Source organism: Manacus candei, unplaced genomic scaffold (genome assembly GCF_025592945.1).
Source record: "Manacus candei isolate 608988 ecotype Guabito, Panama unplaced genomic scaffold, ASM2559294v1 h1tg000033l, whole genome shotgun sequence".
Taxonomy (NCBI): domain Eukaryota; kingdom Metazoa; phylum Chordata; class Aves; order Passeriformes; family Pipridae; genus Manacus; species Manacus candei.
The window spans coordinates 2,788,457-2,807,534 of record NW_026138081.1 but is presented as its reverse complement, the minus strand read 5'-3'; the positions used below and the strand labels follow the sequence as shown (position 1 = coordinate 2,807,534).

General features: G+C 37.4%; 2 protein-coding genes across 8 annotated transcripts in view; one reads left to right on the top strand and one right to left on the bottom strand.

The window, feature by feature from the left end:
* The first annotated feature begins 43 nt into the window (after positions 1–43).
* Positions 44–5,476, top strand: LOC127472906 (fibrinogen-like protein 1-like protein). 4 transcript variants are annotated; one of them, XM_051791829.1, is made up of 3 exons: positions 44–233; positions 1,948–2,126; positions 4,438–5,476. In XM_051791829.1, exons 2-3 carry the CDS (start codon positions 2,000–2,002, stop codon positions 5,136–5,138), a joined length of 828 nt encoding a protein of 275 aa, XP_051647789.1. In that variant the 5' UTR covers positions 44–233; positions 1,948–1,999; the 3' UTR covers positions 5,139–5,476. The 4 variants fall into 4 exon arrangements, with proteins under 4 accessions (XP_051647789.1, XP_051647788.1, XP_051647786.1 ...); XM_051791828.1 differs by having other exon boundaries at positions 51–233; positions 1,966–2,144; XM_051791826.1 differs by having other exon boundaries at positions 52–233; positions 1,948–2,144.
* A 5,074-nt stretch (positions 5,477–10,550) lies between these two features.
* Positions 10,551–19,078, bottom strand: part of CHRM5 (cholinergic receptor muscarinic 5) — a 59,582-nt gene continuing 51,054 nt past the window's right edge. For all 4 annotated transcript variants that reach the window (XM_051791807.1, XM_051791805.1, XM_051791806.1 and 1 more), the window contains one exon: positions 10,551–15,199. In XM_051791807.1, coding sequence (XP_051647767.1) covers positions 13,530–15,116 — 1,587 coding nt within the window. In that variant the 5' untranslated portion in view covers positions 15,117–15,199 and the 3' untranslated portion in view covers positions 10,551–13,529. The remainder of the gene's footprint in view (positions 15,200–19,078) is intronic.

Below are 19,078 nucleotides of genomic sequence, written 5' to 3'. Positions count from 1 at the left end.
GGAAGAACTTTGTACTTTATAATTCATACATACATACTTGCAAGTGTAATATGTCAGAGCAAAGTCCAGCAGAATAAGCACAGTGTGAAATAAGGAATATGCAGTTTTGCTGCATTTGTGATAGCATGTTGGAGCTGATTTATTCACTTGGACTTAAGTAGCAGGCAAAGTACAACTGTAGAGAGTGAGCTCATTTACTTGTGTTCTTCCTTGCCAGTCTTCACTTCAAAGAGGTAAGATGCATGCCCAGGGCTGTTTTCTTTGGGTGATTTCTTAATAATTTATAATATCAAATTCTATTCTGGAATTAAACAGATATGTAAATAACTTCAATGTGTAAATATGCGTGAAAAAAGAAAAGACTGACTCATTCAAAAATGCTAAAAGAAAGATGAAACAGTTAAAAAAATAACTCCCGGTTGAAGGTCAAATTTCATGAAGTTTAATTATGCTTGGGGGTTAAGTTTTGATTTCAAGTAATTTAAAATTTAATAGTTAGTAATAGCAATAATAATAGAAGCTTTCAGGGAAAATGATACATGACAGTAGGAAATACAGGCACAGCAAACTTAAATGCTTTAAGGGAAGCACTATGCCAAATTTCATGGAAGGTAATTTTCCTATTTATTATGATCCTAATGTCAAATGACCAACTTTGCATAAAATAGCAAATTATATGCTAATAGTAAATCATAGTTATTACTGAATAGTTTTAGGTAGAGTAGAAAATTCTGTTTTGCTGGTGTTTTCTATGGTAGGTATAAAACTTAAGTCTCAAACCTGAGCTTTATTATGTTGATTTATCTTGAATATTTTTTTTAAAAATGTGCTGAATATTTTTTCATTCTGGAAAACTGTTTACTGAATCTGCTGCTAAGTCATTAGATTTATAAGGAATGTGGTCTTGTTGCAACATAAGCCACTGCAGAGGATACTGGCCTCTGCAGACTGTGTGCTGACACTGGCAGGAAATAAGCTCTGACTGAAGAGCTGTTTGCTGGATCTGTTTTCTGCCTTCATCAAAGTCACTGTAGGGAGCCCAGTCCTTAAAAATTAAATTAAAAAAAAAATTAAAAAGTTAAAAAAGTTCGGCTAGAGACTAAGTAAATGTGTCCTTTGAGAATATAGGAAACATTCGTTATCCTGATTCAGTCTAAACTGTCATTGATACAGAAACTCCTCTTCAGAGAATCTGGGATTTGCCTAAGTGAGGACTGCAGGATTTACTCTAGTAATAGCCTAAGACTTCTTGCTGTATCAGATGGAGGGTTATAAGTTCTGTACCCCAAAAGGTGGATAAAATGAGGCTCAAAGCTGTTTTAATTCAATATATTGCACTCTTGATTTTGGAGAGGCTAAAAGAAAGTTCTTTTTGATTTGTTTATTGAACTTTTGGGTTTTTAATCTGATTTAAACCTGTGACCTATTATTTAAACCTGTAGATAGAAATTCACAAAAAGCATAGTTCAGATGTGCTTAAGTGAGTTTTCCAGTGCATGGAAACATTCCCAGCATTAGGAAAACCATGTCTTTGAGTACTGTTTGAGCTACAGACAGTCAGCAGAGATAATGTTACTGTTTCTGCCAATTCGACCATTGGTGTCTCTCCTTCACTGTAGTTTGGACTCAGGGAATAAGAAATTCAACTCTGATAAATATAAGATGTGCTTTTTCTTTTGTCATTACATTACTCTCAATGGCTTTTTTCATTGCCCAGCGTGGCACAAGGTGACAGAGGTGAGAGATGTTCTAAGTGTGGCAGCACAGTTCTCTGTGTCACGGGAATGACTAGTCAGAAATGGGGTGTGAGACACCAGGAAAGGAAAGGTACCTCAAAGATGGAAGAAGCCAATTTTGACAGAGGCCTGCTATTTTGAAGCTAGGTATTTCAAAGCCTTTCTCCTTCAGGACTTCCACACTAAAAGTCCTAAATATTTCCATTTTCAGCTCTGATCTGTGTTACAGTTCTGTATTTCTGCAGAACTGACTCAGAAGGAAGATGTCGACAAGCTCAGCAGGATTTATGCTGTTCTTGCTCTCTCAATGCACTGTGTCACTGAGCACCAAAGAGGCAGTGGTCCTGGCTAATGCCCACCTTCTCCCCGAGAGAGACTCTGAGAGACTGGGTAATGCCAATGAAAAAGGTACTCACAAAGACAGTTGAGAGATTTAGATGCATGCTGTGTTTTACTTTATTGCTTTGTTGTAACATTTTCAGCTCACATATTTGAAAGTTAGCCCTGAAAAAATAGTTTGCAACATGAACATGTCCTGCCGCAAAGTCCCAAATCTTTAAAAACCTTACTTTGCAGCCATCTAATTCAAGAGAAATCAACACATTGTTGGTTTTCTCTGGTTTGTTTTGTTGTTGTTTTGTTTGTGGGGCTTGTTTGGTTTTGTTTGTTTGTTTGTTCATATTTTTAAATAAAATTCTGTGACATTTGAAGACTTATTCTTAGAACAATCATACCCAGACTACTTCTTACATCTCGATACCTAGATCCCATTGGTACCTATAATTGAGGTAACCCTCTGCCTATGTAGCTTTCAAAATCCAGCTTGGTACACTTTTAATACATTTACCAGAGTAGATCCCACATAAAATGTACACAAAGAGTAGTGGGATTGATTCATTTTCATCCCCAGACTAATGGCACTTTGGGGTTTATAAAATTTACTTTCCAAATTAATCTTATTGTCTATAACAATCAGCCTAAAAAATGTTCTCATTATCTGTCGACAGAAATTGTTCTATAATGTTCACTGAGGGGGTAAATACAAGTGTCACTGTGTATATCACTGACTTGGACATAACTATATACATAACTTAAATAATCCTTCTATAAAATCATGGGATCAAGTTTGGAGGCAGGCAGGCAATGTCTACCAGGCAAATGTTCTAACAACTGGGGTACAGAGCTGTGTACACAGGTCTGCTCTTTCAGGATATTTAATAATGTCATGCAGATAATATTGAGATTTAAATTTCTTCTATTCATGGCTGTAGATTCTACTAGGAAATGAAAGGCAGAAAACTTAAGACCTCAGAAAGCCTATATACTCCTGTAAATCTGTCTTGAGTGGCTTAGAAGTATCAATAAACTTCCGAATATCAAATATAAAAGACTATATTGAATAATTATTTAACAGGTTTAGTCCATCTAGATTTCTACAAAACCTATGATACAATACAATATTAAATCAGAGATGGTAGCGTTACACTGAGATTGAAAAGAAAATGAAAATGAGTTGGGTAGAAAAGTAAGCCATAAAGTCAAGGTGAGACTGGAAGTATTTGCTAATTAGTTATCTTTTCACTATTCTTATGGAGTATACCAATGCAGAAATAGGAATATGATGATAGAATTTAATGATATCATGAAGGAGAGAAATGCAAATACAAAAAGTAGGAATATTATGTAGAAAATCCCACAGATGTTCTTAAGTAATACCACTGAGACGAAAAATAAAGTACAAAATTTTAGGTTTTACTGCAGGGTGGTTTTACTGCAAGGTGAGGACCTTACCAGTTTCAAAGAACAAAACTCCAGCTTAAAGGAAACTAAGCAATACAAATGCAATCCTAGAAAATACCAACAACGATGTTTTAGTAAGACTTTGAAAGAATCAGTGTCACCGTATAAGGTCATCTGCAATACTGTGTGCAAATTATACCCACATTCTAGGAGATTATCCAGTGAAGAGATGCAGGAAAGCTACTAAGACAAATAAGGAACTGAAGATTTATCTTACATGAAATAATAAAAGAAATTAATTACCCTAACAACTTACCCTAACAAAACAAAGACTTATTAAAAATATAAGCTTTGTCATGGTACATGGGGGCTTATTACACAGGAAGAAGCACTTATTTAACTAAAGAATACTACTAAAGAAAGGAAGATGGACAGTGGAAGTCATTAAAATTAGATTGGGAACTAGATGAGGATTTCTATCAGAGTAGTGACAGTTTGTGAAGTCTACAGTGCCTTTCAGTTGGAAGAGAAGAAATTTAATTATTCTGTGAGAAGACTGTATAATTCCCTACAGGACCAGTAGTAGATAAAATAGTCATTCATGGTCCCCTTCTCTTTCCAGAAAGTTGGGGGCACTTTTTTTTGTTGTCATTTTTGTTTGTTTGCTTTTTATACTAACCAGACTGTTTAGTGTACTTTTGATCTCTTGGTCATGAGACCATACAATACCACTTTTGTTGTATCACAGGGTAACAAACCTTTTTTTGAATATCTGAACATTTGCTGCATCTTCTGTCCTGAAGTCTTCCCTCTTTAGCTGAGTGAGTGCCAACCATCTGGGATGAAGTCAGAGTCAGCTTCCAATCAGAAGACAATCATTCGCTCACTCTAAAGGACAGAGTTCAAATTCTAAAATTCATTATTTGAGCAGAAATTCACTTTAATTTTTTTTTTTTCTCAGACTATCCAAGAGATTGTTTTGAGATTTTTCAGCGCTCCAAAGGAAATTCCAGAGATGGTCTTTACATCATCCAACCAAAAGAGGACCCTATTGTTGTCTCTTGTAACATGCAGGATGGTGGCTGGACAATAATCCAGCACATTACTGCCAACAGTACTGTTGACTTTGACAGGACCTGGCGGGACTACAAATATGGATTTGGCTCTGTTCATGAGAACCACTGGTTAGGAAATGAATATATGCATCAGTTAACTAGCAGCTCTGTGCAATATATACTTGGAGTTAAACTTGTAAACCTAAATGCTGAAATTAAATGGGGACAGTATGAACCATTCCTTATTGAAGGTGAGGAATCTCAATACCGCATTAGGGTCGGTCTATACAAAGGTAATGCCACTGATGCGCTGACCCTGGACACAGAAGCCTATCTCCATGACAACCAGAAGTTCACCACCAAGGACAGAGACAATGACAATTACTTTCTGAATTGTGCTAAACTGGAACTCAATGACATTCCTGGGGGAGGCTGGTGGTACGACGCGTGTGCTGGAGCAAATCTAAACCGTAGGAACATGATATACTGGCAAAAAGACTGCAACAAGCAACGCCTATGCAAATTTGCATGGATGATGATCAAACCCATTGAGCACCACCTGTCATCTCCATCAAGGTCCTGCCCGTGTCAGAAAATTGAACTGTAGATAAGCCATGTGTACTTTGAAAGGAACATGGACTTTTTGTCCAGTGGCTGAACTGAACTCACTGACTGAATAATCACACTAAGTAAACATGGTTGAAAATTTAAATTGGGCCTCTGCAAGGGATTTATGATAACATATCTTCCAGGACTGGACCATGTCATAGAAATATGCCAACCACACAAGTGAGAAACTGTCAGAAACTGAGGCCTCTACCATAAGATTTAAATAAACAGAAGATTTAAAAAATTCATTTTATAGTATTTTAGCCATAAGACAAGCCAGGTATGAAATCCAGGATATGATGTCTTATACAATATATACATGAATATAAATGCATTTCAGAAGGTTTTGTTCCAGTATCAATGTTCATGATTGATCTCCTATAATTGCACATCTTCATATATCATGCATGAGAGAAATTTCCAGTGAAGTGCCTACATTTACAAAATGCATATTGAAGAGTATTGTGTACCATAGGGCAGCAACAGGCCTTTTCTTTCTAACTTTAGTGAACAGTATTTTAATTTATAAAATTGGAATTAGCCTTATCTCCCATGGCTTCTTTCCCCATTCACTGACTCTTCTTTTATCTCTACTTTTTAATGATCCCATACACATTGAAATATTCAGCATAGGCTTTTCTTTTCTTCCTTCAATTTAGAGCACCCAGGACTAATGGGATTGTCAGCTCTGCCATTTAAAGCTACTAATCCAAAGCTTACAACCCATCTGAATATTTCCCCAAGAAACTCAGACAACACATTTTTTAAAAGATCAAATTGATTTTGCAACTGTTTATTTATTGCTTCATTTTTTCCTGAATATCACTTCACTTTGTTTACCATGATTTGAGTGTTGCTTCTCCCTGTTCCATGATGTGCTTCAGCTTTCTCTTTTTTTAATACCACTGTGAGAAAAAAAGACAGCATTGCATTTATTTCACATTTGCTAGCTTCAATTGTTTTGGTACTCAGACCTGACAGTATTTAAACACTGCCTTTTTTCTAATTATAAAATAAAAATTATATATTCTTCTGTTTTAAAATAATAAATAAAAGCATTTTAGCTTTGATAACCTCGAAGACCTTGTTTTCTTTTACCTCTGTTTGAGTTCCTTCACACATTTCTATACCATTGGAATAGCTGAATGATAATTGAGGAGGTTTAATTGTTGCATTATACAAAGTGTCAGGATAATAATTAGATTATCATGTATATTTTCTTAGATATTTCAGTTACAGAAACTCAACAAACAAATACTGGCAAATTCCTGCTTTTTAATTTAAAATATGATAAAATATCATCATTTTCACAAAAATTGCTTCACAGAAAATAAATCATATTGTGTTTTGAAAAGACTAAGACTATCAGGATTATTTAAGAAGATAAATTAACTGGGAAGCAGAAAAGCCAAAAAAGTAATATTTATTTTTTCATGATGCACTGTAACATTTTCAGAAAGAGATACAGCTATGTTGCGTGGGTGACGCCAACTCAGCACACATGTCGATTTTGCAGCATTTGATTTTTTTTGTCCCCTGAATTTGTGTTCAAAGACAGAAGCGTGATACAGGAGGGGACAGTTAATACCTGAATTGAGTTTATATCATTGAGTCAATTTAATGTGGGTTCTGCTGTAACTCTATCAGGATGCCTCCAAAGTTGTAATGAGGATACAAGAATATCACCTAAGTGCTGCCAGTCTCCCATAGCTTTTATTTGAATTCCTGGCTATATAGCCAGATTCTCACACACCTTCCAAAAATATGTTTTGAATAACCTTGACATCAAAGCACATAACAGAAAGTCCACAGGCTGCGTCTGATCATCAAAGGCAAGTAGCCTGCTCTGCAGCCCACCCTTGGCCTGTTTTGGAGAGTTTTGAAAGAAAGGACTCTGCAAATAACTTGTATAAATGAGTTGGGCGCTGGCAGCCCAAATCCAGCTGCCCAGTTCTGGAGGAACTCTAGTATTGACTAGAGCCCTACAAACCTATACTGATACTGAATTCCAGTATAGGAATTAGATAAAAATGCAATAAAAACTCATAAGTTTACAAGCAAGACCAAAAAAAGACAGAAATATCAATTCAGTTCAAACAAAGACATTTAATGGAACTCAGGGACTGAGGTACATTCTACACTTCTAAACAAACTATGGATGGATATTACTATTGGAGCTGAATTTGGGACTAAGTAAGAATATTCCAAAACATCCACCACCATGGAACCATTAAAAGTGGACTAAATTCTACTTCATAATTCCCTAGCAAAAGACTATCTTAACAGACTTTTTTTCTTCCATTGCTGAAATCACCAGATTGCAGAAAGGCAATCCAGAAGGCAGCTGGCCTTCAACAATGAGTCAGTGAAATCTCAGACCGAAGCATGGGGGTTTCCATTCTGTCTACTCCTGTTTTCTTTTGCCCATCACATTTCTCCCATGCTCTCTCAGCCTTTCCTGATTATACTGTCGCCTGCAGTATAAGAAAGGAGGAGAGTCTTCCCACAAGTATCTGCTGAAACAAGCCTATTAGGTCAAATAAATATCTTTCCAAAATGACAAGGTCTAGGGTAATAGCTTTCAGCTCTAAGCACCTGTGAATGGGAGACGTTCCTTTTTTAACAAGCAATCTCCTAACAATAGCAATGAAATACTTTTCTTCACCTCTTTGCTACTTTGCATTTCTCCCTATCCCTGTTTTCTCAACTGCAGGAAAGACAAGCACATTCTCACATACCGATACCACATTAATCAACTCAGAATTTATTTATTTTTGTCTTTAAAAATCATTCAATTTTTATATGAGAAAATGCTTGCTCTTGTTTCTGATTTCTTGGCCTTTCATGTAACTTTTTTTATGTGTTAACCGTAGGTTTAAAAGTATGACAAAGTGGTTTTAGGACCGAAAATCCTGTGCATCAATAAATTAACAACATTAGCTGTCCCACCTCGTTCTTATTTCCTAGAATTAAAAAGGAGTCCTTTAGTCACTCTGACTTCTTCTGCACTTCAGAAGGCATCAGGGCCCAGGCAGAGTTGAATGCAGCTGTGCTCCGCAGCTGATATCCTCCTCTGCACCCTCTCTCCACTCTTCCTCCCATAGCTGAAGAATTGCACACCTAAGGAGACCTTATGGACAGCATACAGTAAAACCAACTGTCTGACTTCCACTATGTCTAGGTAGCTGCACCATGTAAGGAGTAAAAGATATTACAGTTTATATCTTGGCATTGTAATCTGGGGATTCTATATAAACCCCAAACTTAAAATGTCTACTGAAACAGGAACCATCAGCAACCCGAGTTTGGAGAAGTACCTGTTGAGAAGAAAACTTTTGAAGGACTTCAAAGATTTGGGTTTTTTTTGAGGAAGACTGACTGATATATCAGCAGATACACATAGAAGCGAATGGCATTTAGTGGCTAACAGCAAAAGTATCGAGTAAAAGGCAGCACTTTTACTGAGTGTAATGAAAACCGAAGTTCCTTAACTCTGAAGAAATACACCTACCAAGATAGAAAGAACAATTGCAACATCATCCCTTTCTGAAACCACTAATAGTCACAGATTATCTCATGGTTTAAAACACAATGTTATCAATTTTTTTAAACTAGTTATAGTTATGGCAACACTATTAATAAAATTGTAAACAAGATGCTTATTTGAATGGTCAAAGTTTAAGGCATTATGACACAACTGTTAATTGCATGTGGAAGAAAATTTCTTAGTGGGTTCAAAAGGCAGCAACGGAGACTTGGGATGACCATGTATGAAATAATTGGCCTCTTTCTGATTTGGTAGGGGGAAAGCCAAGTAGTTAAGTGAAAAGACACAATATCCATTTCTGGAGTTAAAATTTAGCAGGCTGTTTCAAAACAGAAAAACCACGGATTACCCAGCAGCTGCAGGAGCATTACAGGAACTGATGGAGGCCTTGGGAGTCCCCAAGGCAAACACTGCGGGCAATTCAGAGGAAAGTTCTGACCCTGCTTTGTAGCTCATAAAAGTAGTGAATGTGGGCCATTCTTGTGTGTTTTTTTGTTTGTTTGAGTTTTTTTAAACCTTCTGTAATATCAAAAAGAAGGAAGCAGTGTGGAGTTTTTTGGGTAGAGTTCTTTCCAACAGAGGGGCACCTAGATGTACACTTCACAGCAAACTGACTGTAGTAACCCCAGCTTGATTGTTAGGTATATCTGAGGAAACAGGTTTTTGTTTCTCACTAAGCCTAAGTAAGAAACATATTCATATTCTTCATATTATTTCTATCTGTATAGAAAGGAAAGAAAATGAATTTCAGAGGAAAGCTACATCATTCTGTCTGTTTGTTTGTTTACCTAGAGCAAAGAATCCAGGGAAGGCAGCAGTAATTAGGTCCCCTAAAAATTACAGAGTAACTTTAAAAAGGAAGCATCCAAAAATTCTCTTTCAATATGAAGATTTTTGGAATCCAAAACTACGAATGGGCAATTTGGAAACTGTTTCCTACCACAAGTAAAGAAGCATCTTACAAAATCCTATTCAAATTTCAGAATCTGAACAAAGTCCACAACTATTAAGTTCAGTTTTAAACTGGGTATCCAGTTCCATAATAACTACATTCTAAGAGAAAACAGCACCTTCCAAATCAATATGGGATTCTTTATTTGTTGTAATGAGTTCTCAGTTAAATTTAGCATGCTTACCACACCTCAGTGAGATTTTTATTCCTTCCAGGATGTAACTATCCTTACCTGCATTTGCATTAAGATTTATCAGTTACATTAATTTGACATGTTCAGGTCATCTATCAAATATGACAAGGAGGCAATGTCACAGATCACTGAGAAAAAGCCCTATGTGCCAGATAAAATTATCAGAATTAGAGATGGGGACTTTTTATGAGACTCAGCTCTGAAACTGGAACAATATCTAAAGTGTGATGAGAAAGTACAGTGAAGTATTTTGCCTTGAAGTCCATCACTGCCTCTGGATCTGGACTCCTCAAGTCCATATTTCCCAGTGCAGGAAATGAGATGAGGAACAAAAATCCACAAATAAAAATAATTTTCAACAGTTAATAGCAGTTAATAATTGACATGAATAGTTGAGTAGGATAAGCATTATTGGCAACTGAATTGTATAATTAATAGAAAAATATTCTCTATCGTATTTTACAGGTTCTTAGACTATTTTCTCTGTAAGTCTTTTGATTTCATTCTTTCGTAATTCAATAAGATTTTTTCTATAAAGGAAACCCTTGCATTTATGGTCTATCATGACTTTCTGTCCTTTGCAAAGCTCTTCACTCTAAGTAGTCACGGAAAGTGCACAGCGGTATCCAGGTGTTCTATACCTGTTCAAAAATTCTGGGAACTATTCCAATTATTTATCTACAAACATAAATTATATTTACAGAAAATTAATGTTAGTTGATAATTTATTGGGATCTGGAACATACAGGGAGGCTGGCATATATGAAAAGGTAGAGGCAAAAATCCTACCTCAAGTCTGTGGGAAAATTCAATACTCAAAAATATAAAAGCTGCTGGGTCTCTGAAAAGTTTAGTTAGGGATGTATATTTATGCATCTCTATTGATAATACATACATATATTTGTACATATATGTATATGTATGTAATTATGTATAAATAAAATGTAATTTTACAAAAAACATTTCACTAGTCCATGACCATAACCAATTATAGGATCAGTAAAAATGTCATTATAACTACAGAAATACAGACAACAAGATTGTCCTACACTGCAAAAGTCCCACAACACTTTTCAAAGGTACAAAATATAATTAAGTACTAAGTGATACTCTGATGACAACCACATTTGTCTTGTGATTTTGATTTCTTTTTTAAGAAAAAATATCCTACATAACAATAAAGCAACACATACCTCTTTATATAATTCTTGATATTTACAATGTACTCATGTTTGGTCATGTAATCTCTCACATGATTAAGTGCTAGCAGCATAATTTGAGCACATATTTCACAATTATAATAAATCAACATTGTTGCATCCATCACCATGTATTTTAATACATTAGCTGAACACAGAGTCCATAAACACTTACAGAACATTCTTCAACAGAAATCGAAACCAACAAAAAATATCCCATTTAATTTCAGTAGAAGCCAATGCTTCATTTTAGCAATAACAGTGCAGCTAGCAGGAACTGTTACTACCTCATAAATTTTGCCATTAACTACAGCTTTTGCCCCAGAGGGGCACATTCATTTGCTAAAAATCAAGCATAGTTTACTGAATGTCTGATCCAATGTAATATAAAATAAACCCACTATAATAACCAATGTGTACATAGTTACTGTACACAGGAAAAGCTCTGGATAGTGACAGAGCAAAGTTGATGAAAAGGTCTTTATAAAAACCTCTGCTTTCCTTTAATAAGTAATCATATGCTAATGTACAAAAAATAATAGGCACAGTATGGTGCATTACAAAATCAATCGTGAATTTAGAGAATATATTTTTACATTATTACACTGCTAACCTTTCACTGACACAATTTTGCCCTATGGAGACTGGAGATAAAGCAAGTGTTAATTACTTGTACTGTGATTGTTGAAATGGTGGAATTATTTATCTGTAGGGAAATTTTTGATGGTATGATAATTTAAAAAATTATACAAATAATTTCACCGAGAGCAATGGTACATTCATGATAACTAATACAATCCCTGAAATGTGCAACTTGGTCATGTCACCAACATAATGTCCCACTAACGTGTATAGCAGATATTATATGAAGATTGTCCCAAACTAATATTCCAGAGTATCTCACTCAGAATTTTAATAGAAAGGCTAGAAGTGAATTTGAACTTTGAGTTTCATAAACATTTGTTTCCTTTACATCTTCATTCCTTGTGACTCCTGTTGTCATTAACTTTGTTTTCTCGTGGTCTTTCCTAAGGCTTCTTGTTTGTTCCTGCCAGAAAGAGGCAGGTCAGCAGCTCTGTTCCAACGGCCTTCTGCTGAAGGCAGCCCCTTGCTTATGCACCCAGTCAGTGCTGCAGGACTCCTGCCAATCTATCACAGACATCAGTCAGGCACAGGCAGTTCAGCCCCCGGCACCAAAAGCCCCAGCAAACCTCAGTTAGTGGCCAGTGCCTCAGGGCATTGTAACTAGGCCAGTACAACCCAGTCCCAGAAGCTATAGCCACCTGAGGGGTTGACGCCAGCCCCCGGTACGGTAGCAGAAATGGCTCTGCTGGACTAAAAGACAGTACCTGAAGGTAACTTGTGTTTCCAAGCACCTGATACTGACTAGTATTTGTAAAGCTATTCAAAGACAAAAAGTGTAAAGTGTCCTTAATAGTTTTATAGAAATATTCAAAAGTTACTTTAAAAAAATCTTTCAGGGATGCCAATTCTGTCACTGTTTATATACAGGTAAACGTACAGTGCACCAATCCTTATTTTTCTCTTGTTCTGCATCATTTCATCAGTAACGGAAAATTCTGGGCTCAGGGGAAGCACAACAAAGGTGATTTGGAAAAAGGCTTTCCTTGTGTTGTAGATAGACTGTATCCATTATGCTTTACAGTCAGTTGTGTTTTTTACCATTGTCAGTATTGCATAAAATTTTAAAATTTCCTTCAGAGGCACTGGGAACTGGAGAAATTTAGAGATATCTGCTAATCAACACCATTTTTGCAGATGACAGTCACTTGTATGATGGATTGGGAGTGAGATTGGGACTGGCTTCTTCATATACAAAATACATTATCTATTCCTTTCACCATGAGCCCTTCCAATGTCTCCACAAAAGTCCTCCTTAAAGTGGAAATTTTATCAGTATTACAATCTCCTGCAATACGTGTGTTCATTTTGAGTATTATTAATCTCCCTAACCATTTAGTATTGGGCATGACAGCATTTATCCCTTTACATATTCCTGATTGCATTTTAACAGCAGGTGGAAAAGTCTCAAAACAAAAGTAGTACAAGCTCCATTGCTTGGTACATTGAAAACTCAATAGACAATACACTAGCAAGGAATTATAGAAAGACAGGGAATTACAGGGAGAAAGACTGCATGACCTAACCTGATGATTGGATGATCATCCCAGTCTAATTTCTAGTAGTTCATAATTTACTCTACATATTCTTAGGCTGAAAGAAAGGACATAAGACCCCCAAACATAGTCACTTTAATGCAGATCTACTGCATAGTCGAAAACAAACTGTGTCGTTCATAGCAGCCACTGACTTTTTATCCCAAGCACGCACTATTTTCATGCAAAATTTAAATTATCAGCAGATTTTTTTAACCACTAGACACATAAAGCAACAGCTTTGAAAAGACAGAATTACAGTCAATTTGCTAAGTTACATCAATATATATATATTTCCCCTTATTCCTTATTCAAAAGCAATTATGGCAGTCTGGTATTGCCGTGCCAGTATAGTTTCTCTTCCACTTTTTTCTTTTTCCACTGGCAGAAAAGCAGCATCTTAAAAGTCTTTCTGAAAGTTTTATTACAGAGGGCATAACACATGGGGTTAACAGTGCTGTTCACATAGCATAGCCAATATCCGAGGTGCCACAGTGTTACTGGAATGCATTCAGGGCAAAATGTGGAGATCAAAACCATGATATTATAGGGAGTCCATGTCATGATAAAAGCCAAAAGAATGGCACTTAAAGTCTGTGCTGCTTTGCGCTCCTTTACAAGAACCATCCGTTTCCTTTTGGTGATTTGGTTATTTATATTTGGATCCATGGTTTTGATGGAAGGATCCTTTGACAGAGCAGCAGAACAAGGAGTTATTTTTACTTTTTGGCAACCACTGTTGGCTTCCTGGGTGCCATCAGTCTTAACCACCAATCGGAATTTATAGGCTACACATTTTTTACTTTTCTGTATGTGGTCTTTGGCAGGTGACAAAAAGTATTTCTGATTCTCAAAATCATTTTCTTCAGGTTGGTCTTTGACAACAACATCTGTACTCTCCTGAAACTCTTCTGCCTTACTATTAGATGGACTTCCGTAAGTTACTTGGAAAACTGAGTCAGCGGCAAGTTTATCCTCCTCTTCTGATGATGCGTAACTGCTGCAGGTGGTTAACTGGTCAGCCTTGGCCCAGTCGATACAAGTACTCGCTGCCTGAGAGGCTTTCGCCGTGGCTGACGTACTTCGACTAGATGAAGACCAAGAAGCCTGACACCTCTCTCTTTTGACTAAGTTTTGTTGCTTGCAACTGAAGCAAGACTTCAGGAGAGCTTTCTGAGGCTTTATTGTCTCAAACTCTGCCACAGACTCTGAACCCTGCAGTTCAGCAAGGTCCTTGGTACGTTTCTCTGTCTCTTTATAGATGCGGCAATACAGAATGGTCATCACAGACACCGGAATGTAAAAAGCAGCAATTGCAGTACCAAAGGTGACAATGGGTTCATCTAGAAACTGTATCTGGCACTCTTCAGGTGGTACTGTTCGTTCACCAACAAAATACTGCCAGCACAAGATTACCGGTGCCCACAACACGAAGGAAATTAGCCAAGCCAGACCAATCATGATGCCAGCTCTTTTGGGCGTGCGTTTGGCCCTGTAAGTTAAAGGCCTTGTGATGGAAAAATATCTGTCAAAACTGATGACTAGAAGGTTCATTACTGAGGCATTGCTAGCTACATAGTCCAGTGCTAGCCACAGGTCACAGGCAAGGCTTCCAAGAGACCAATGGCCTATGAGTATATAGGACGTATAAAGGTTCATAGAAAATATCCCAATGATGAGATCTGCACAGGCAAGGCTCAGCAAGTAATAATTGTTGACAGTTTTGAGCTGACTGTTAACCTTAAAGGATATCATTACAAGAATATTTCCCACTATGGTTATTAAGCTTACAATTGCAGTTACAGTGGCAATAGTAATGACTTCCCAGAGGCTATGCCCCTCTAACTGCTTATGGTTGATTGATGAACTGTTTACAACAGTAGAATTGCTGAATAAATTGACTCCCATTCTTGTTCTTGGTGTATTGTCATCAGGATCTTAGCAGTGTTGCATATTGCTTTCTGTATTCAAAAACATCCTTTTGGAGATAGCTATAAAGATCAAAGGAAAAAAACCAGAAAATGAAAGTACCTCATTAAATAGCACAGACTTCCACTAGAGTTATCATAAAAACACCTGTAAAGCAACCTATCAAATGATTTGTGTTCTCCTTTTGCATTTAGGTTATTCTTCCTACCATTGCGAAGATAACTAAAACCCACAAATGTACATTCTAAGACAATGTACTCTGACATTTTATGACATTTCAAAAAGCAATGTAACTATTGTTTGATAAGATAGTCAATCACACCAGCTACCACATTTTGAATACCTTAGGAGACACTCTACATATTCTCAAAGACAGACATGTAAAGTTTTGCAGTGCAATAAGACAGTGAGTGACTGTGTTGTTTCCTACAGTACTATGTAGAAGGCATGTCAAGGTTTCAGAAATTATCTTTGGAAAATTTTGAAAAGTTACCAACAACAGGAAGAGAGCAAGAGAAAACTGAGGATGCGTAGGGATTTAGGAACCATGCTGCCATGGTGACAACAAGAAACAATTAGGTGTTAGAAGTGCTTGAGGCAATTGAAGGGGAATCTGAGCTAAGGAAGCAGGCAAGGTCAAGGAGATGTTTCTAGAAAAATAAGTTAGGCAAGAAAGATTCTTCTCTATCGAGAGATCTCAGGACAGAGGAGACTGACCGGGTTAGGTGTGGAAGTACAGTCTGGGTAGTTTGGTGAGTGAATGGTAGGGTTGAGGATAGAAAGGAGTAAACTGAAGAGGGAGAAGCAATAGATAACCATAGTGACAAAGAATGCAACAAAAGCAATTTAATACTTGCATTAGCAGTAAAAGGTGAAAACAGAACCACTCTATTAATGCATACATTCCTCTGACATCCACTCCTTCCTACATTCCTCAGTGCTGTTTTCTTGTGCCAGTGAACACATGCCTGTATTAGGCAAAATTTCTTTCACAGATAACCTCTGGATTCTGAGCAATTCAATCACATCAGATGATGCTAATGACTTGCTTGATGCTTAGTCTTGCAAAACTGTGTAATTTTGGAATAGTCAAAGAGTATTTAGTTTTTAAAGTCAGAAATGAAAGAAAAATTATGAACAGGTTTTTCTGTTGGGCATATAGCTAGTGTAAAACTGGTAAGATGATCCCTTTTTTTAAAGCAGACACTGGTTCATCGCTATTGAAGTCCGGCTCTAAGTCATTAGGATTCTCTCTGCATCAGATCTCTATTATATGGTCCTCCCTATCCATCCACACCACTTCTCCGTGTTTTCATCTTTCATCCTAATTCTCAGAAAGTCGTTATCTTTGGCCTTGGCAAGTAGCTTCTACAGCCTATCCCTTTCCCACATCTATCTTTTGTACCAAGTAGTTGGCTCCTGTCTCTCATCAGCTGAATACAAGCTTTTACAGCTGCTAGTTGAACTTTCAGAAAAGCATCTCACTTTCTTTCATTGTCCTCTTTGCCCAGGGAGGTGGTTGAGTCACTATCCCTGGAGGTGTTTAAGAGGCATCTGAACCTGGTGATATTGTTTAGTGGTTTAGGGGTTACAGTGGCAATGCTGTGTTGGTAGTTGGACTTGATGATCTTAAAGGTCTCTTCCAATCTTGATGATTCTATGATTCTTATTTGCTTTCTTTGTTTCCTTCAGTTTTGCCCCTGGTCTCCTAAGTATCCACAGAAGTTTATCTACTTTAATCTGTATCTTTCTACTTCAAACCCTACCTAATGGTTATCTCTTGTTGTGATGAAACTGGATAATGGCAAATTTCCTGATGTACCGAGACTTCTGCCTATCATGCTCCCCAAAATCATTCTCCTCCATCTGTGTGTCTGTCATCTCCTGTTTTATATTTAAATATTTGTGCATCTGTATTCTGTTTATACACAGCATATATTGAACCTAATTCAACAGGATTCTAGTTCATGTATAGGCCTTGCAAACTAGCAATACTCATAGTATGTGCATGCTGACCATCTGTATGCTTGGCTCTCTCTCTCCAACCTGCAGAGCCAGTCTAGCAGCCAAGAATGCTGAAGTGCGACAGCAGTCCTAATGAGCCTTATACAAAGGAAGACATTCCATCCTGGTTCTGCATTCTGCAAAGACTTCCCCTAAGCCAGAGCTGCCCTGATGGCTGGCTGTGCTGGCTTTACAAACCTTTACACAACCTCTAAGAGTAGAAATTAATTTAGTGTGAAACAAAGGTGTGTGGAGCAGCTGTATGGCTGTGATAGGTAGCTGAGCTCTGAGAGATGAATCTCTATCTCTGCTACCTCATGTGGCTTATGCTTCTTTTATTGTGGACAGTGAGCAGAGTTGTTCTGCACATTAAAAGTTCCATGTGACAAAATTTTATGCATGGCAGAGTGGTAGTGGTTTTAGTGTGGCAATGTCAGGGGGTGTGAGGGCCATTTGCTTAGCAGAGGAAGGTGAGCCACAGGTGGAGCATGATGCCAAGGCAGGTGGGAGCTAAGACCTCACCAAAAAGCAGCAGGGTGTGGAGAAGCACGTTTGGTTCTTGAGAAGTCTTGAGAAGTGACAGTGATGAGAGTAAGACATAGTCCAGTGATCGCACAGCAAGTCTGTAGTGATGAGGAAGGTCCAAGAGCAATCCAGGAAGCCCAGCCAGCAGGTCTGAGTCAGGATCTGAGTCAGGATCGAGGAGATAGGACACCAGCTGTAGATGTAGCTGCTGTGAGGGTCAGTGGTACAGCCTCGGCTTAAAAGCAGTTCCCAAGGGAAAGGAGAAGGAGGCTCTCATTTCTAGCTTTCTTCACAACACGTCTTATAAGCAGTGCAGCTGACCTTTGACTCAGCCAGCTAAACTCTAACATAGCCAATGGTACTCCTAGAACGGGACTGTGCTCCAGGCCTTGCAGCTAATGTACCTGAAACACCATCAGGGCTCGTGAATTTTATGCAAGTTGCAAGACAGCAGCTAAGGCTAGAGACGGTCTTAAAAAGGCACCAGCTACAAATATTAAGCACATGGATAAACATATACTAACTTCTACATTTGCCTAACATCTGGGTTTGAGCAACTGCATAGGAGATTGTTTCAACTTTCTGTCTTTTCTTGCCAGAACATAACACTTTTCTCAGAGGAGGGAAGACAAGAAATTGTCTAGATGCTGTTGCCTGTAACGTTTTGTCTTTGCCATAGGTAGCAAGTGTCCCCCTCTTAGGTCACTTAGCTTCCCTAACATTAGGATTTAGTAAGAAAGACTGCTGAAACTATGCCACGTGGATTGCAGACTTCAGAGCAAAAGGAGAAGCAGAAGTTTTTGTTGTCCTGACACAATTTTTCTTGGTTTGAACTGACATGGGTGGCAGAAACACTGGTAATATGGTACAGAAACTACAATTAATTTCTTAATAAAAAGCAGTCTTGTTACTGTCACACAAAGCCTTCCCTCCCTAACAGGCTATTTTACTGTGACGTCTATAAAAGCCGACAGTAGCTAAGCTGCTAGTATGCAAAGATCTCTTCTTGACATGTTGACCATTCTTGTCACCTCTTCATACTCTATAATCTTTTGTTTTGTAGGTCTGCGTTAACACTTCATGGCATTACCTTTTGTCATCTGTTTGTGTATTACTCATGGCAATAGTGCCTGTGAGCAGGACTCCAGTGTGCTATGGTAACATAATTTATGTTAATTGTCTATCTTAGAGTTGATAATAATAGGGAGATCAAAATCAAATTACAAAATCAAAATGCATATGTACAGTATCATGACTTCGCTGTGTCTCATAATTACTGATGTATAATGTTCATGCTTACGAGTTGTAATGGTATTTGCTATTTGTTGCCAAATATTAATGATACTTTTTCAATCTATCTAATCAAGTGTTAATTAATGTAAGTTGTTAAATTTGTACATATAGTCAGCTTC

Coding starts and splice junctions, on each gene's coding strand:
- LOC127472906 (XM_051791828.1), top strand. CDS start 2,000: ATGTCGACAAGCTCAGCAGGATTTATGCTGTTCTTGCTCTCTCAATGC. Junction 2,145..4,437: donor GGGTAATGCCAATGAAAAAG/GTACTCACAAAG, acceptor TTTTTTTCTCAG/ACTATCCAAGAGATTGTTTT.